General features: G+C 36.8%; 1 protein-coding gene across 1 annotated transcript in view; it reads left to right on the plus strand.

Moving 5' to 3' along the window:
* LOC125230408 overlaps positions 1-19,974 on the plus strand; it is a 59,414-nt gene that overhangs the window by 20,228 nt on the left and 19,212 nt on the right. Inside the window, exons 2-3 of the mRNA XM_048135546.1 lie at positions 17,914-18,044; positions 19,619-19,798. Of these exons, the coding sequence (XP_047991503.1) occupies positions 17,914-18,044; positions 19,619-19,798 (311 nt within the window). The remainder of the gene's footprint in view (positions 1-17,913; positions 18,045-19,618; positions 19,799-19,974) is intronic.

Here is a 19,974-nt window from a genome sequence, read left to right on the forward strand (position 1 = left end):
CTACACGATTTAAATGGGCGTGAATTACAGATTGCTCGAATACATTTTTTTTGTGCAATAAATGCTCGATCCAAACTTGAACAGGCCCCCCAAAGTATAAGGCCGTACCTTAAATTGGAAGAGACATACCCGTGATAAGCAGCTAATGAGGCTTGTAAGCCAGATGTGCGTCTCAGTCTCCTCAAAACATAGACAAATCTGTTTGCTTTTGAGCACACATGTTCAATTTGTTCACTCCAGTCCAAATATTTATCTAGTTTTAAACCTAAGAACGATACACTATCCATTTCAGCTACGGTTTTATTTTTATAGTGTATATTTAGTTCTTGACTTTTGCCAAGTTTTGTGTTAAATTGTACATAGTTAGTTTTGTCAATATTTATTTGTAAATTATGTTTACCTAGCCATTCAATTACTACATTCAACATTTCATTTATTTTTTCCTCGTGCTTTTTGAAACTCTCATATTTATTTGATGTAACAACAACTGAAATATCATCAGCAAATAAAATAGATTTATATTTAATTGCATCACATATGTCGTTTACATAGATAATAAACATTAAAGGACCTAAAACACTACCTTGAGGTACACCGACATTATTATACAGAGTTTGTGAATGGTAGTGGATCTCCTCACCCTGGTCATTTAATGACGATATATCAACGTACTGCTTTCTTCCAGACAGGTACGTCTGAATCCAGTTTAAGGCAGGTCCTCTTATGCCATACTTATTTAACTTCTGCAAAAGCATGGAGTGGTCTACAAAATCGAATGCTTTAGACATATCCAGGAAAAGTGCGGTTGTGTGTTTCTTTTCATCTACGCTTTTTGTAACATAATTGATTAAATTAAAACCAGCCAGTGTGGTGGATTTGTTTTTTTGAAATCCATTTTGTTCTGGTTTTATGATATCGTACTTTTCAAAGAAGTCCATAATTCGTTTGTGCATGCACTTTTCAAATATTTTTGACAATATTGGTATCAAGGTAATGGGTCGGTAATTTCCCATGTCCATTTTATTTTTATTTTTAAATAGTGGCTTTACAACCGAAGTTTTGAGTAGGTCTGGGAAACAACCGGCTTCAAAAGAAAAATTTATCAAATATACAAGGATGTTCACTAGGACGTTTTTGCAGTTTTTAATAACCTTGGTACTGATTTCATCAAAACCTACAGCATTTGTACTATTTAGTGACATAATTATGTTTGCTACCTCTGTTTAGTGGCGTCTGTGAAAGTATATCTTTCCCTTTTTTCTTCTGGAGTCTTGGGGTCAACTTTCTGCCGCCAACAATATTTTCCTCGCCAAGTAAAGCTTTTAATGTAGCAATTTGCCTTTCTAACTCTGAGTTGTTTTTTCCTAATCTAATAACTTCTATATTTAAATTTGCGATCTCTTCATGCGCACTTTCCAGTTGGGTGCCCAAAGTCTCTATTTTCTCTTTCAGATCAGAGATCTGCGCATTTTCGGTAGGGTTCGGTAAGCTTCGGACACTACTGTCACTGCTCTGTTGTGTTCTTGTAGAGTTGTTTATCGAGCTACACGGAGTTTTTAAAGGTGATGGAACTGATGGACTTCGTCTTTCTAACTGATTATTCCTTGTATCATCTACTTGATTTTTATTTTGGTCTTGTACCACGTCGGATCCTTTGTCCGATGATGAACATTTCGGAAACGATAGTTGTTTTCGTGGAAAAGAAGTTTCCTTTAAATTGTTTTTATTGTTCGGAGTATTCATTGGACTTGGTGCGAGAATACGGCATTTACTACATTTCCAATTGTTTTTGTCGTCTTTTGTCATAAGCCTGAATCTATTAAATGTTACATTCGTTGTACAGTTTAGATGGAATACGTCATTACAATCGTAGCATTTGAGAAAACTTCTGGTTTTTATTTGCTGCGAACATTTTGAGCAAATGTTTATTTTCTGTGGGCTTGACATGTCTATAGCTTTTGTGTAACTTGGAACGGAATCAATAAAGCGTGAAACGGAACGCCGTGGTTTGACACTGACAGATGCCGCCCGTCACTCATGCGGCTCATACGTCATACGCCAAACGTCAAGTATTGTTGTGACAATGTGCCGGTGTTTTAATGAGTTACCTTATTAATTTTGCTTTTTTCCCAAAATTCGACAGTTAATTTTGAATTATGTCTGTGTGCGTGTTATTCGTGTTGTGAACAATAATTTTCGTAGTGTAATGTAGTGATATGGAAGTAGACGATGCGATTACATGAGACGCGACGGCGACGGTCGCGCGACCGTCGCCCACGCAAGATACGGCGTAAGGGTTTTCCCAAACCTAGCGGTGAGGAATCGCCTCTGTCGTACACTGTCGTATTTACCAAACATCGTCATTGGCTTAATCCACCTCGGAAAAAAGACCGAGGAGCAAAAGCCATTAAAATAAAATAAAAAAGTGATAAAATTGAAAGCTTAATATACGCCGGCTGGGCGTTATCTCTTGTACGCACATTTACACTCATTTAACACCGTACACGTGAATAAGCTTACGTAAATATTATATTCGATATGATAATAACAGTTAGCAACCAATATTTATCATCTAAACACCAAACATCTTCGCTTAGAGAATATACGAACAACAGTACACAACAGGAGCAGTAAAAAACTACGAGCATGTATTAAATACAAGGAACGTTATGAAAATAACCTAACTACAAAATTAAAATTTTGAAAAAACCACCGACCGCGACATAGTAGACCGATTTTCATGAAACATGGCTAAGAACACTCCCGACTAACTCAGCTTTCAGACAAAAAAAACAATCTAAATCGGTTGATCCGGTCGGGAGCTACGATGCCACAGACAGACACACATACACAGACAGACAGATAGACAGACAAACAGACAGACAGACAGCGAGACAGGCAGACAGACAGACAGACAAACAGACAGACACGTCAAACTTATGCGTCGTTTTTGCGTCGGGATTTGTTAGGATAGCAAATGGACATCCGTGATTTTTGCCTACACCTCTGGAAAACAGGTATTATGTAAGAATGTAAACGAAATCAATATCATATACAAAACAATGAGGCCATTGTGTTGTCTGTCCCTTCAGTCTTTAATTTCAAGAGCCGTGAGGCTAAAAATATTCGTCAAATAGAATCGTCTCTTGTATTTTAGCACATAATTTTCCCACTTTTATTATCCTTAGTCAGTGAATCATAAAAACCGAATATAAATAAAAAAAGAAACGACGACGTAGCGTTATATTTAGACTACCTATGGGGCGGCGACTTTGAGCTTGTGATTTATACAGGATGAAAACGTAGAGACTACAAATAGTTTTTATTTTTTATTTTTAACTAAATGCACTAATAATTTATTGATTACGCTTTTTAATGTAAAAAGGTTTAATTTAAATTTCATTACTCACCAAATATTAATTAAGATTAAATTATGTACTGTCCATGAGCTTTAAAAATGACTTTCGGGTTTGAGCGATAATACGGGAACAATTAGGGTAGGTAAACTCACTTCATTCGGTGACACGCCTAATTCGGTAATTCAAGCTTTGAAGCACTATTCCCAAAGACGATTTTTGGTTGTTTCACCGAATTAGACATGTCACCGAAAGAGGCGAATTTACCCTACGTCCGATTCGGGTCAAATCCAAAAGGATTTCCTCACAGTGCCTTCCCCATTATTTTCGCACTTGTCATCTCATATATTTTGTTATCAGGTTATCATACAAAATGCATTATTATCATATTACTTACCCATTACTGAGACGACGTGAACAAAAAGAAACATAAAACCTGTTTTTACAGCAAAGAATAATACCGGTAGACGGACAAGTAATTTATAGTATTTTATGCAACTGGCGTTTAAGTGAGGTCAAAAAAGGCGAGTGGCGTGAGCGTGGCGTGTTAATAAAGACGCCACGAGTATTTTCTGACTCGGTTAAACACTCGCGTTGCATATAATACTTTATCTACTCCCGTGTTGTTACTCGTAATTTACAGTGTCGTGCATAGATCATTAAAACCCTATATAAAAGATGCCCGCCCCCACCCGGCGCCCCGCGCACCCACGCATACGATATAGCTCTTAAAGCATTGTTAGGAAGCCTTTAAGGGATAAAGCAAGGGTGCGCGGGGCGCCGGGGGCTGGCAGCGGCGCGGGGGAGTGCGAGCGCCAGGGTGAGGCAGGAACAGAGGGGAGTCCTACGCGTCAAAATACATGAAATAGTGCGAATTTCACGAAAGTTATTCTAGAAAACTATTAAAAAGTAAGTGGTCGTAGAAAAAGTATTGTATGCAACGGTGTTTAACCGAGTCAAAAAATACTCGTGGCGTCTTTATTAACAATTTTCGGTTTCGCCTTAAATTGTTACTCACGCCACTCGTCTTTTTTGACCTCACTTAAACGCCAGTTGCATGAAATACTATTTTCTACGACCATGCACTTACTTTTTTATGGTTTTCTAGAATAACTTTCATGAATTATGTATAAGCAGGTAGGTAGGTAGTTACTATCATTATATTTAAATTATTTTTTTTCACATAACTTCTTATAATTTTATATGCCCTGCCTGAGTCCGTGTTTCCGCATGAGTAGAATTCAGGTCTCTTTAAAGCAATAGTAAATAGGTATCTCATAGGTAAACGTGCTCCACCGTAGACCGCGTCATCACTTACCATCAGGTGTGAATGGCGTGATCGTCTGATCGTGGTCAAACGTCTACCTATTCATACCAAAAGAAATGTATATACTCGTATTTTTATATATCTTATTATTTTTTAAGTAGAAGAGACAAGAGACGGAGTTTCTTTTTAGTTGTAACCATGAACAAGTGGCGAAATAAGGAGTTTTTTGTTGCAGAAGTACTTAATTATAAGTAGCATAAAATACATAATAATATGACTGTAAGTTCTCACAATTCTGTGTTACGTTCTTTATAAACAGATTGTAAATATAGCGTATCTAATAGCTGTAACAACAATGATTTCAAATGTATAAAAACACTTCCGGGGGGAAATGGACGTTGTAGCGTGACCGACTGGGATGACACTCAACCGGCAGGCCTTGAACTTGTATTCTGTAGACTGATTTATATGGATTAATTTATTTTTAGCATTAAATATTTTTATTAATACCTAGTTTTAATAACTAAGGCACACGGATGCGGATACAGGGTGGTTCTGGAGACGTGAGCAGGATTAATCCTGCGCGCTCATTAATCAACTGTTTCGTACCGAACTTGTAAGACTACCGTTAGTTTAATTTTATTGATTAAAAAAGTTTTAATCTATCTATTTGCAACTTGTTGTTACTTTACTATTAAAATACAGACAAAGTGTCAACCGGAATGTCATCAGAATTTGGTTACTTTTGAAAAATCCTATCTCATGCAAGTGTGACCATATTAGTTTCTTTGCAGACCAAGTTCTTTATACCTAATAACGGTTAAAGAGATTTTATATTAAATGGCGTAGGCGAGAGGCTGGCAACCTGTCACTGCAATGTCACAATTTCGTTTTCTGTCAATCCCTTATTTGCCAAGAGTGGCACTGAAACTTGAGTAGTTTGATGTGCTCTGCCTACCCCTTCATTAGATACAGGCGTGATTGTATGTATGTTTATATTAAATAAACATAATTATAAAAAAATACAAACTTAGAAAGTGAATAAAAGAGTGATTATTAAACTAAAACACTCACTAAGTGTTGATTGATGGATTTAAAGTTTCGCACACGTCTCATGAATCATTCTGTATAAGTATTAAGTTACGAGCAACTTTCCAACTGATCGCCGTCAGCCAAAATTAAATAGTTGCTCATAAATTAAGCATAATTCTATTTCATTAGCAAATTCTAAAACATTCAAAGAGAAAATCATATAAAGAACTCGTAAATCCGTAACTTAATTTAAAATGTATTTAATTATCATAGAATTATATAATTAGGTATCAAACGAAATTAAATTCCTTTCGATCTCATTCTACATGAGTCGACATAGTCACCGCTTGATAATTAATTTAAAATTGGATTGCGAATTTGCGTACTTGACCTTGTACTAACTAGTTACATTCGAACGCTTCGTATATACACTCACATCGGATTTAAATGAACTTGCTTAGTACCTATTTCAGTTATTACGAGAGTTATTTTTTTCTTAATTAAGTCTACATAGTTTTCTCACTGTTGTACAAAGTTTTTCCACAAATTGTATTGGAAAATTTTTTTTTTGGATGTTTTCCTTTTCTAGCCGATTTTTTTTCCTCCTGGATAGGATATGGACAGGATAGGAATGGGGTCGGTTGGCATTAAAAACACATTTTGTCCACAATGCCCTTTTTCTCGCATCCGGTAATTAGTGTTTTTTTTTCTAAAATCTGTAACTCCAAACTTTTATTATTTTGAAATCGCGCAGCAGCACGGGAACTGTAGAATTGTATGTCGTCAGCAGTTCTCGATTTGTACAAAAATTAAGGAAAAGGTTAAATTTGTTTTTATTATTCCTATTTTGTTACCAAGATTTTTTTTGATGAATTGAGATTTTAGTTTTATTTCGTCATTAAGGTTTTCTAGTATCTATATTTTCATAACAATTATCCTGTATATATCTTACGAAAGTCGACTTATAGGTACTAAATGTTGGTAACAAAATAGGATCAATTAAAATTTTGCTGACGTGGCTATGTAGGTACAAAGTTTTCGGGAACTGCTCTCGTACATATTTAGTGCGAAAAGATATACCTTCGTATTGTTATGGAAACGTACGAACGTGTCATGCTATTTCAGTCAGTCTCAGTACAAGATGTACTGACATTGACTGGACTATCATGACAAATACGAACGTTTCCGGAAAAATACGAAGGAAACCCTTTACGCACTACGTAGAATATCTAGATCCTCCTAAATAAGAGCGCACTACCTCTGAGAAAAGTAATAGTGCGTAGGATAAGGTTACATAGGTAATTAATCACAACGATTTTTTCAATGAAACAGTATGATATGATAGCGACATCTCTCTTTAAATATAAATCGCCTAAAAACATAAAAAGAGTGACTTACGTTAAAGCCTTTACGCTATAACTTATGCTTTGTTAAGAAAAAGCTTATTAGCAAAAAGCACAGTCACATATGTTACTATCATTATTTTTCAAACTTGCATTTAAAAAGTTAGGTACTGGTAGTTCACTGGACTGTACTAGAGAAGGTCAGTGACATTGATTGCTTATTAACTCGAAAATAAGGAATAGAATGGTCCGCATTTCATTACTGCAAGGTCACAGGCTGAAATCTATCCCTTAAGCGGTCCATAGATTACTAGTGGAGCTACCAGGGGTTCATAATATGACACTCCATTTGCGAAAATGTAGTGTTAACAATCTGGTGGACCGGATTTATAATGTAGAAGAGGCATACAAAATATTCTTAAAAGCTAGGTACCTACCTACTAAATCTATATGACTTGCACAATTAGGAATATTTTAGTTAGGGTTTAGTTTTTAGTTTGTTTTAATTTAATTTGATATAAGTAATAATAACGTAATGTATTATGATCAAGGCAGGTACCATAGACCGGTCACTAGCACACTAACATCTCAACCCAATAGCCCAGTATATTTTGTTTCATTTCATTGCAATAGTTTTACACTAACCGGGGCTTCTCCTTGGGTGCATTACTATAAGTGCATACAAGGATAAGCGTCGGTTGGTGTCACATCACCTTTTAGATTAAATTGTCTTAAAGCTGTTGGCTTCGGCAACACGGACGCCTTCCAAATGTCCGGGACCCCATGGTCCCGAGATAAACGAAAGACGTAATGTATTATGTAATGTAACGTATGTTAAATGATTGCCAATAAACTGGAATAACTCTTTAGGACTAAGGGCCAGTTGCATCAACCACATTTGACAGACACATCATCGTCACGCAGCACATGTCTATGGAACTTCCCATACAATAAAATATAACGAACGCTTTAACGATGACGGACGGTTTGATGCAACCGGCCCTAAGTGATATATTAATCTAAACATTATATACAAAAGTATAGAAGATAAATATAGTTAGCGTCATGTAATGACGCGAAGGTTTATTAAGTCTAACTTATAATAACCAGACAACACGATACCAGATACGAGAATTCATGAATAAAACGAAGTTTATTCTGTGGATCGCTTTCTAAAAGCGATTTAACCGCTTGCACTGGGTACTATCTCACTTCACAATCGTCTAGCTAGCTCTCCCTATTGCTCTGCTGTAGTGTCGCAGAGACAGACTGCTTTTCAATCGCTTCAAGCGTCAACGATTGTCATTTCAGCTAGGTCGGCTGAGGTATTTCAATATCCGGATGCATGAAGCCAGAATCCCAGCTTCCATATATGAGGATGCCTGAGGCTGGACTGCAGAGGAACATATCCCTAACCACTGCACAGCCAATTAGACATAAAAAAAATCATGTAGACGGATGGTTTAAGCAGGATCTAAGTAACCTTACTGAAAGGCACATATATTAGCTACTCTACTCGACCTTCAATCAGTGCCGTAATACCGCGTTTTCTCTCCAACTTTATGAAAATTGTGAATTATTGGTGGCCAGCTAGTCATAAATCATAAATAGGTATTGCCGTAATGGAATAGCGATGGCATGATAACATCACATACCTTCATTTAATATAAAACCAGGTGCTGTAGCCGAATGGCATTTCTGCGACGCGAAACGAAAACGAAACGCCGCGAAAGGTAGTCTGGCTCTGTCGCCAATACGCATGAGCGATAGAGATAGATATCTACGAGCGTTTCGTTTCGTGAGCGTTTGTGCCATTCGGCTACGTACCCTGATTGCTACTGAAGTAAATAATTGTATTAATCCTTGCGATAAAATAAGACGCTCGTGGGTGTCATATCTTGAGTGCTGGGATTTCAGTATTGACTGTAATATCAATACCTAACAATGCTCTGAATAGTTCAAGTGTTGTAAATATCGTAATGTAGGTATTTTAATTAGTTTTTAGAAATGCGTACTCAAAGGATGACAAAGGAACCCTATTAATAATCTGTTTGGCGCAGGAATGACTACTAACTGAGGAATAAATCAAATTATTTCTTGATTTTTATTAAAACATTTACATAGAGAAATTAACAAATTTTCATATCGAAATTATGACTAATCATCATCATATCAGCCGACACACACTGCTGGACATAGTACACTGAGAGAAATATGCATTGTGAATTTAACAAGTTCGACTTGTTGCGGTTTATCCGTTTGAATCAGCCAAACGTATGTCTAAAACAATATGTGTCAGGTTGTTTTTATAAAATCGACTTATTGATTTAAATATATTGCCGATTCAAATGACAAGTAGCTTGTTGTTTGAACCAAAGAGCACGTAGGCGCTATTTTAACCAAAAAACTTGTTGAACGAACATGAAAACTGGTTGTATTTTCTCTCAGTGTAGGCTTCCCCCAAAGATTGCCGCAGTGACCTGTCCTGCGCCACCCGCTTCCAGCGGACTCCTACGACCTTCACCAGGTCATCCGTCCAACTTGTGGGGGACCTACCCACAAAACAACTAAGCATACAACATAACTAATAGCTAGATTAATCAAGCTTGGACCAAGGATACTGGCGACATTTTTACGTATCGCAATATACGCTGTGCTAGGAAGTCGCCAGTTCTTCGGTCATCAGCCTGCCTGGAAGAAGCTGCCAAAGTGGCAATAGTTGACGCTACGTGACGATTGTAATGCAGTCTGGTTGACACAGTACCCAAGTCAAGAGGCCTTGTGTTGTGCGTACCTACTCAAACAACGATATTATGTGCTACGTATTTTTTTTAACTAGCCCGTTATAGTCTCACACTGCTGCGCAAAGGCCTCTCCCCTTGATCTCCACAACCCGTGTGCTTTTTCTGGCCAGTCACTCATAAAGGTGTCCAAGTCGTCCCGCCATCTCCGCCTAGGCCTGCCACGTCTCCGCTTCTTTATCGGCATCCACTTGGTGGTTATATTAGCCCGCCCTATCCTGATGCATGCGGCAGACGTGGCTTGCCCACTTCAGCCTGGCAGTATTTTCCCCCACGTCACCTACGCGAGTTTTTGAGCGCAGCGTAGTGTTTCTGTTGCGGTACATCCTTGTGACACCCAAGATGCTGCGCTCCATTTCTCGCTGGCAAACCTTCAGTTCTGTTGGGACTTCTGACTCTTTATGCACATATAGAAAAACAAACATGACCGAAACTAATTACATGTGCAATGTGCATCACGCACATACATTACGAAAACCATTACCAGTATTGAACTGCGAACTATGGTTTAGCAACCCGTATCACCACTCACAAGGCCAGACCGGTTGTCAAAACACTTGACCCGATAAAAAAGTTACGTAAATTATTTATCTAATCAATAATCAATATTTGCATGTCAAATGCAAACGGCCTACATAATTATATCTCGACGATGTAGTCATTCTGGCAATAGATAAGACGTATTATCCTATTTATCTGATCGAGCGAAATGTATCTATAAGACCAAGGATTAAAAGCGAGATTCGCTGATTTACTAAGAGTTTCATAGGAGGTTTTGATACTTCGATTCTGACAAGTACAGAAAATCAATACCTCGTTGGAGAGTTTGATAAATCATATCTATTGAAGTATTTTGTTTATAACAAGGTCAGAGACCGTATTGTGATATTTTTGTGGAAGCTCATATTAAAGCTGTTTAAAAACAAAAGTATCAATGTGTGTAAGAATGCCCTATTAGTCTGGATTAATTTATAATCCTACTCAATTTAAGTTAACGGATTAATCGGACTTTTCAGTACAAAAAGTTGTATTTAGAGGATACAGTGGGTAATTTCCGTTTCGATAAAACAGTTAGAATTGCTATTTATTCACGATATCATACATAATTTCTGAATTTAATACTCCCAATGACACTTGACATTGGTCCAGTTTTGGTCTCACTTTTGATATTCGACAGTTGTTCTTTGTCGTCCTACTTCTATGATTATACCTGTTGTTAATAATGTAGGTTAATCAAGAAATTATTTAAATATCAAAGAAAATTTTGTCTCTACATATTACAAATATGAAAGTAATCAAGTTTCAAGTGCCTCCGCAATTAAGGGGCTGATAGAACAATAAAACACATAAACTAATGTTATTATTTTCTAAACATATCAAAAGTTATTTCAGATAGCACTTGAGTTACAATTTACCTTACCTATTTAATTATGTTAGCATAACGCAGGTGACACGCTTAAAAAAAAACAATACAGAGACTCTCATTCTTCATAAGAATGGGCCCATTTAACCAATTTTGATGGTACCTACAAGTAATGGGTCATTGAGTACGTGACAAGGCTAGCTATCACATTTATTAAACACAACTTGAATGTGTAAGCGTTTCCATGTAACTTAATGTGTTAGTAATATACTTCGCAGGTGGCAGTGGGCCCATAAATTGATGGTACATAAGGGAAAGGGTGGCCTTATGTACTATAAGGGATAAATCAGCTTTCAAACAAAAAAAAAAAATCTAAATCGGCTCATCCATTCGGGAGCTACGATGCCACAGACAGACACACGCACAGACAGACAGACACGTCAAACTTATAACACCCCGTTGTTTTTGCGTCGGGGGTTAAAAAGTAAGATAAAAGCATAGTTACGTTTTTCTCCTAGCATACATACTCGTACCTACATTTTTCAAATAAAGAAAGAACGAAAGAAAGAAAAGACGTTTATTAGCACAACATACTTATATCTAGCTTAATCTAATTGTACATAATAGTGGAAAGTGCTAAAAGGTTTGGGTGGGTGTCTCGGCGTGAGCCACATGGCCCGCTCCGCGACGCTGATTTTCAGTAAGGACCAGGAGTTGGACTAGGTGGCACTCAGTAAATGGACTACACAAACGTTTAACTAAAACGTTGGACTACAAAACAAATATTTTTACACAAACGTAAAATGAAACGGGATTGAGATTGAGCTGCAATCTATTGAACTAGGGAAGTGTCCAAAGTTGAATCTAACGCTTAAGAAGTAGCTACTTCTGTATCCGCAAACAATAATAACCACAAAACTAAACATTTTGAAAAAACCCCGACATAGTCTACTGATTTTCCTGAAACATGGCTAAGTACACTCCGGACTAATTCAGCTTTCATGCAAAAAAATCTAAATCTAAATCGGTTCACCTCTTTGGGAGCTGCGATGCCACAGACAGACACACACACACAAACGGACAGACAGACAAACACTTAACACCCCGTCGTTTTTGCGTCGGGGGTTAAAGAGAGGCGTGTGTCTGTCTATACAATATGAGAAAAACTTTTTAACAAAAAATAAAACCGCCTTCAAAAATAAGCGCGTTACAAAAACACGGAGAAACTAAAAAGAAAAAAATAATAAACCTTTGAATTCAGATTTCTTATCGGATTGCAGTAAGCTAAACATTCAAATTATAAACAAATCAATTATTTTTGTAGTCGGTACCAGACAAACTCAAAAAATTTAATGGTACATAACTCATTATCATTCATTTATTCATCATTACATTATTTCAGACAATTTATTGTTGTAAATTATTTCATTATTACACACAGATTTTATATGTATATATAAAAATACATGCATAGGAAAAATCTAATGGTAAAAATAAGAAACCATTTCGAATAAAAATTAATCCCACGTTGTTTTATCATTCAAAAAAAGATTAATTGAATTCAGCCGAAATTATTTCACATATTTCATTATTACCCGTATCAGGAAAAAAAAAAAGATTAATTGAGATTCGCATTCGCATAGGGGACTGGAATCAGAAGTTACAGAATGAAAAAAAAAAAACCAGACCTGTTCGTCGCCTTGCTATTTCCTGTTTGCCCCACCCAACCATACGCAGGCTGGCCCCGACTCCAAAATTAATTGATTTGTTTATAATATGGATGTTTAGATTACTGCAATCCGATAAGAAATCTGAATTCAAAGGTTTATTATTTTTTGCTATTTACTTTCTCCGTGTTTTTGTAACGCGCTTTATTTTTGAAGGCGGTTTTATTTTTTGTTAAAAAGTTTATTTATTTGTTGATTTTTAGTGGTTCCTATTGATATTATATGTATCAGTCCGAATATATTATGTACAGTAGTGAAATAATTATCCTTGAACTCTTAACCATTGAGGAGTTGACCTTCCATCATCAGCTCAGCCACATAAAATTATTACCATAAGGCGTAAATACTGGTGTACCTTTGAAAAATACACTAAAAACATTACATGTGCCTATAACATTTGTTGAGTTCCCTCGATTCCTCCAAGATCCCATCATCAGACTCCGACTTGGTGCCAATGGGACCATCTCGGGGTTATACCTGATCGATTGAAAAAAAAATTAAAATCGGTTCAAGATTCTCGGAGATATCGAGTAACATACATACAAAAAAAAAATAACATTCAGTCGAATTGAGAACCTCCTCCATTTTTTGAAGTCGGTTAAAAATAAATAAAATATGGCCATTTTTATTGCAATCTGTACCTACAGATTTTTCGATAGGTATTTAGAAAAATTATTCAAATTTTGGTTCGTTATTTCATCCGATGCTCATTCTTACATATAATCATGATAGCTGTAATATGTTTCAGACTTGACTTTGACGTAGTTAAAGTTTTCAATTAACTACTTAAATAAAAGATAAAATTCAAACAGCAATATTAGGCAGCGAAGTTAATTGAAGTTAAATACCAAATTATTATGATTCTCAGCTGGAGATAATAAGTATCTTTTATTAAAACAAGATTTTTTTTCTCATTAATTAAGATGAATAATATATTAACTAAATTGAGTGAGCAAGCTTGATTAAAAATTTGCTGAAAGATTACATTATGATTTAAAAGCAAATGCCAGTTCTGAGAAATAATATAGTAGCTGTGGCATTATCCATACTAATATTATAAATGGGAAAGTATGTGTGTCTGTTTGTTTGTCCGTCTTTCACGGCAAAACGGAGCGACGAATCGACGTGATTTTTTAGGTGGAGATAGTTGAAGGGATGGAGAAGGAAGAATTTTTCGGTGAAGGAAAACATCGTGAGGAAACCGGACTAATTCCAATAAGGTTTAGTTACCCTTCCGGTTGGAAGGTCAGATGGCAGTCGCTTTCGTAAAACTAGTGTCTACGCCAAATCTTGGGATTAGTTGTCAAAGCGGACCCCAGGCTCCCATGAGCCGTGGGAAATACCGAGATAATGCAAGGAGGAGATGATGAGTTGAAGGGATGGAGTGACGTAGGCTAATTTTTGTCTCTTTCTAACGCGAGCGTAGCCGCGAGCAAATGCTGGTAGACTATATATAGACTGGCTACACGCTGAGGGTGCACCAGCCTACAGTCGCGCCACTACGTGCACTTCAGTTCCTTTGTAGTGCGCGTGTCGCGGCCGCTGCAGGACACCATCGCGAGCGCAGACTTCTGGCCGAAAGGTGTGGTTTTTCGGCGGTTTCGGGGCAACCTGCCAAATTCTACACCGGGGCAAACGACGCAACGGAGCCACGCTGAGACGTCATCGCCCAAATCAATCGTTTAATTTTATTGTTTGTATTATTTTGTTATGTTCTTATTTACTATTGGTAAAATTTAAGTTTCATGGCGCATTGGATTTGTCTGTAATGTCATTGAAATATGTTTTCAAATAAATAAATAAAGAAATAAATATAGGGACCATAAACAGTGATCGCCTTAGTGTAAGGTCTGAGTGGACGCTCGGAGCGGAGCCATCGGCGGGGCGTGCAGCGGGACGGGCGAGCGTGCGTCCACCCTATGCAGTGTCGACTCAGGAGGGCGATTATTGAATCTCGCAATACCGGTTGAAAACGGTGACTTGCTTATTATTTTAAGTGTCAATTTTCTGAATTCGAACACGTGCGACTTAAAAATCGGCCCGCAGGACACTTATCTTAAGTAGAATGATAAAATAAGGAAAATATAATAATAATTTCAAAGCTGAAAATAAAGTAGCCCCAAACGATCTCCTTCATCAAATTAAGAAGAGCCTTCATTTCCTTATCATAATAATATTATTCTGTTTACGACTACAAGCAAAGCTGCTGTAATTAATGCTTTAAATATGGATACATACAAGGTGCTAAAAATATCTGTACACGTTCTTAATGCATCGGTTTAATAAGCAGTGTATATGTCGCAGTAAGATAGATAAAGCCGTTATATAGTTATAACCCTAGGAATATAATTATACGTCGTAACATAGTTAAACGAAAGCGATTAACTGCTATCTTACTAGGAATATAACTATAATACGTTACTAGTTTAGTCATATAGTTATATGACTGGATTCAGTTTAGTGAAATGATTGTAGGCAGGAGTGCGGCGATGCGGCGGAGGTATAGTTATAACCCTAGGGATATAATTATATGCCGTAACATAGCTAAACGAAAGCGATTCCTTACCATCTTACTAGGAATATAATTATAATACGTTACTAGTTTAGTTATATAATTATATCACTGGATTAAACTTAGTCTAGGGATATAATTTTATAATACGTCTCTAGTTAAGTAATATAGTGATATTACTGGATTAAGTTCAGTAGTATAATTGTAGCAGTGTAGTGCGGGGGTGCAGTGGAGACGGGGGCTGGTTCGGGCCGGTTCTATCGCCACCATAAAATTACCGGGATTTCCCGGGAAATCAAGAACCGGGAAATACCGGGAGCATACCCTAACTATTACGTTTTAACTAATATAGCTTGGATTCGTTTGTTTAGTAACCAAACCATGTGTACTATGTTCGATACAAAATAAACTTTGTTCTAACGTCAGTGACGGTGTTGTTATTCCAAATCGTCCCGCTATACGTATTATAAAACACTGATTTAAACTTTCACGATTTTTGCACATATTTAAAATTGCAAACGGGACTTAATATATAGTAATACGCGGTTGTTTAGCTATGTTACGGCATATAATTATATCCCTAGGGTTATAACTATACCTCCGCCGCACCGCCGCACTCCTGCCTACAATCATTTCACTAAACTGAATCCAGTCATATAACTATATGACTAAACTAGTAACGTATTATAGTTATATTCCTAGTAAGATAGCAATTAATCGCTTTCGTTTAACTATGTTACGACGATATTGTCTTCGGTTACCGCGATAGTTACTCATGAAATAAAACTATGGAAACGGATTAAATCGCGTATAATGAATTTAAAATACATCCCGACGTTTCGAACTCTTTACAGCGTTCGTGGTCAACGGGTGACTGAGGAAAAATTAAAATGTGCAAAAGCTACCCACTTACAAGAAATATTAACGAACCATGACCACAAATAATATAGATTTCTAAGGCAGGTTCACACACTATTAATAAAGCCAGTTATACAATATTCAAAAAATTTTACCATTACTCTGTTAAAAATAATTAACCAATTAATCTACACAAAATTGACAAAGAAACAAACTGCAAATGTCCAACACCATACAACACAAATGCCTCACAGCCTTCGTCGTGCTTGTTCCATTATCAGATGTACTACTGGATCCCAAGCCGGTGGTAAAGTAAAGCCATCCTCTCTATTAAAGTTTGGATATTTCTTGATCCAAACTTAGAAATATCCAAACTTTAATAGAGAGGATGGCTTTACTTTACCACCGGCTTGGGATCCAGTAGTACATCTGATAAGTAAAGCCATCCTCTCTATTAAAGTTTGGATATTTCTTGATCCAAACTTAGAAATATCCAAACTTTAATAGAGAGGATGGCTTTACTTTACCACCGGCTTGGGATGCTGTGAGGCATTTGTGTTGTATGGTGTTGGACATTTGCAGTTTGTTTCTTTGTCAATTTTGTGTAGATTAATTGGTTAATTATTTTTAGTAGTAATGGTAAAGTTTTTTGAATATTGTATAACTGGCTTTATTAATAGTGTGTGAACCTGCCTTAGAAATCTATATTATTTGTGGTCATGGTTCGTTAATATTTCTTGTAAGTGGGTAGCTTTTGCACATTTTAATTTTTCCTCAGTCACCCGTTGACCACGAACGCTGTAAAGAGTTCGAAACGTCGGAATGTATTTTAAATTCATTATACGCGATTTAATCCGTTTCCATAGTTTTATTTTATGTTACGACGTATAATTATATTCCTAAGGTTATAACTATATAACGGCTTTATCTATCTTACTGCGACATATATACATGTTTTGACGCTTCGTCCGCTTATATATTTGCAAGATGGTATAATGTATGTAATATCTCTAATGGAGTAGTAATCCGAATTGGAACAGACGCGAGCATTATCTTTTAGGTTAAGTATTACCGTTAATCCACCTACATTACAGTTATTAAAAAGTTTCGCATTTCAAAAGCATGGACTACTGTTTAGTAGAGCATCAGTCTTTCAAAATAACTGAATTTACATGACCAATTACGAAGAAATTCAGTTATTTTATGAACCATGCAAAGACATAAATGATAAATGAGTCCAATCGTGGGAATTTCAAGTAATACACGATATATTTCTCAGATTTGGGGAGTAAATAAAAATGAAATTCATACTTAATAGATTATTTGGTTTTTACCTACCTAGTTTAGTTTTGAGGTCGTTTGACCTTCACAATCTTTTTGATGACAAACTTTTTAACCCTCGACGCATACGACGCGTCTACCTATCTGTCTGTCGGTGTATGTGTCTGTCTGTGGTATCGTAGCTTTTTGTTTTCATTTTTTTTAAACTGAATCAGCCGGGAGTGTTCATAACCACCAAAATCAGCTCACTATATCAGTTTTTTTTTTCAAAATTTTAATTTTGTTGGTTAGGTTATTAGTTTGGAAATCGAATGTCATGTTTCTGAAACATTCGCCATATTGCTGAATTAAAAGTGTCACACTTCTCTTCCAGATGCGATGTTCGGAATGCGTCACGTCATGGTTCTTCTGCTGTTCCTGTCTACCACTGTCGCCTACGCCACTCGAGTCAGCATGAGTATGGCTATTGTAGCCATGACCAGTTCCAACGACTATGGGTACCCGGTGAGTATTACCTACTGGCTATGTGTCGTTTTGAATTGACTTGTGTGACGACGCACAGATAATAATTTGACACACACAGAGGTACGCTGATGTGTGTGTGGTCTATGTCACCAGCAGTACGAGTATAACCGCCGCGGATAAGAATGATCACTACCGATCGCTTTGAAACAGCTGATACACGGCACCCGTGCTGGGTTTGTACGACCAAAACCTGAGTAAGAATTCATGCAATGATAATGGCTGTTTGATTCATGATAATCCAGTAAATAATGGTGTGCCATACCTTGATGGCTGCTACAGTCCGTGTCAATAATTAAGTGTTTTTTTAAAGACACACGGGTCGAACGCGATAAAATAATATTTTTACCTTTTATCCAACAATTCGGCTAGGTCGCACTAGCCGTGGTCGCGAAAGGCTGACGTCCCAGCGAAATTTCACTAGAGATGTAAACAACACCAAACTACCCGATATTCGTTTTTATAAATCCACGGCTAGTGCAACCTGGCCGAAACGTTGGATAAAAGAAAAAAATGTTATTTTATCGCGTTCGACCCGTGTGTGTCTTTAAAAAATGTGTACAAAACGCGAGAATTTAAAGTGTTATAATGAAGTGATTTTCTAAAACTTCACACACAATTACCTTTCTAAGAATTTAATAACCTTTAAGCTGGGTAGCTAAAAGTACTGTGTATTTTAGATGTATTTATTACGAGTACTTAATACATTTTAATCGGGTCACTTCTTTGTCCCCTTTAACATAGATACTTACATCTTACGCCGAATAAATTATTAATCATAACAAAGGCTGCTCTTATATTAATTAACTACCTCATTATGTTCAGGGTTGAATATAAATATTATAGGTTCATTATGAATCAACACAACGCGACCTTAAAGGTTAAAATAATGAAAGTAAAGTACCTATCTATATGCAAATAAATAAATAACACATTTTAGAATTGAAAACTAAAATATGATGCCATATTATATCAAATAAAAAGCGTTAGAGGTGACCTCCAGGCTCCAGTGCTGAAGGCCGGATTCGAACCGGCATCTGTAGTAGCAATCTGGGCTAATGCCATGAACCCCTAGGCCACTCCGTCATGGCGGACGCTATCGAAATTTCTAGTCTTTATGTCATCTTAGTCACTCTAGTCGTCTTTGATCGTTTAGAGCTGTTTATTTTATATTAAATGTAGTCTTTGGCGTCTGTCGTGTTCCAAGGTAGCATTTTAGTATTATAGGCCCCGTAGCCGAATATAGAAAGAAGCGCGATAGAGATAGATATCCAGAGTTTCGTGAGCGATTGTGCCATTCCTAGTAATAATTTTTTCAAGGATGAAACTTTGGGATAATCTATTAGTCTCTATAAAGCCCACTTGCGCCAACCACTTAACTCAGGGTTAGTGGGCTGTCATCTGTCAAATTCCATATAAAATGGTAGGTTAACCCTCGGGTTAACCCTCCATTTTCGTTGGTGCAAGTGGCCTTAAGAGGGTTTTGCTCTATTAGGCATTATTTCATGGTAGGCTACTCACTAAAAAAATAATTTAAGTAACTTTATCTTTTCTAGGTTTTCGACTGGGAGCGCAGCATCCAAGACCTGATCCTGTCATCCTTCTTCTGGGGCTACATAGTGCTGCAGATCCCTGCTGGCATGATGGCCGGAAGATTTGGGGGCAAGAACCTCATTCTGGCTGCGATGCTGTCCAATGGTGTCGTCAATTTGTTCGTGCCTTATGCTGCTCAAAAGGTATCGATTTAAACTATTGTTATTTTACATACTTGACATGTAAAAGTTGTAATTGCATGAATAAAATAATGATGACACGATTGATATCTGCAATTATAATTAGCAGTTCAGATGCTTGTTTAACATCTTGATCTACAATTAAAACATTACTCTCGATTATAACTCACGGAAACATC

This window comes from Leguminivora glycinivorella, chromosome 10 (genome assembly GCF_023078275.1).
Source record: "Leguminivora glycinivorella isolate SPB_JAAS2020 chromosome 10, LegGlyc_1.1, whole genome shotgun sequence".
NCBI lineage: Eukaryota > Metazoa > Arthropoda > Insecta > Lepidoptera > Tortricidae > Leguminivora > Leguminivora glycinivorella.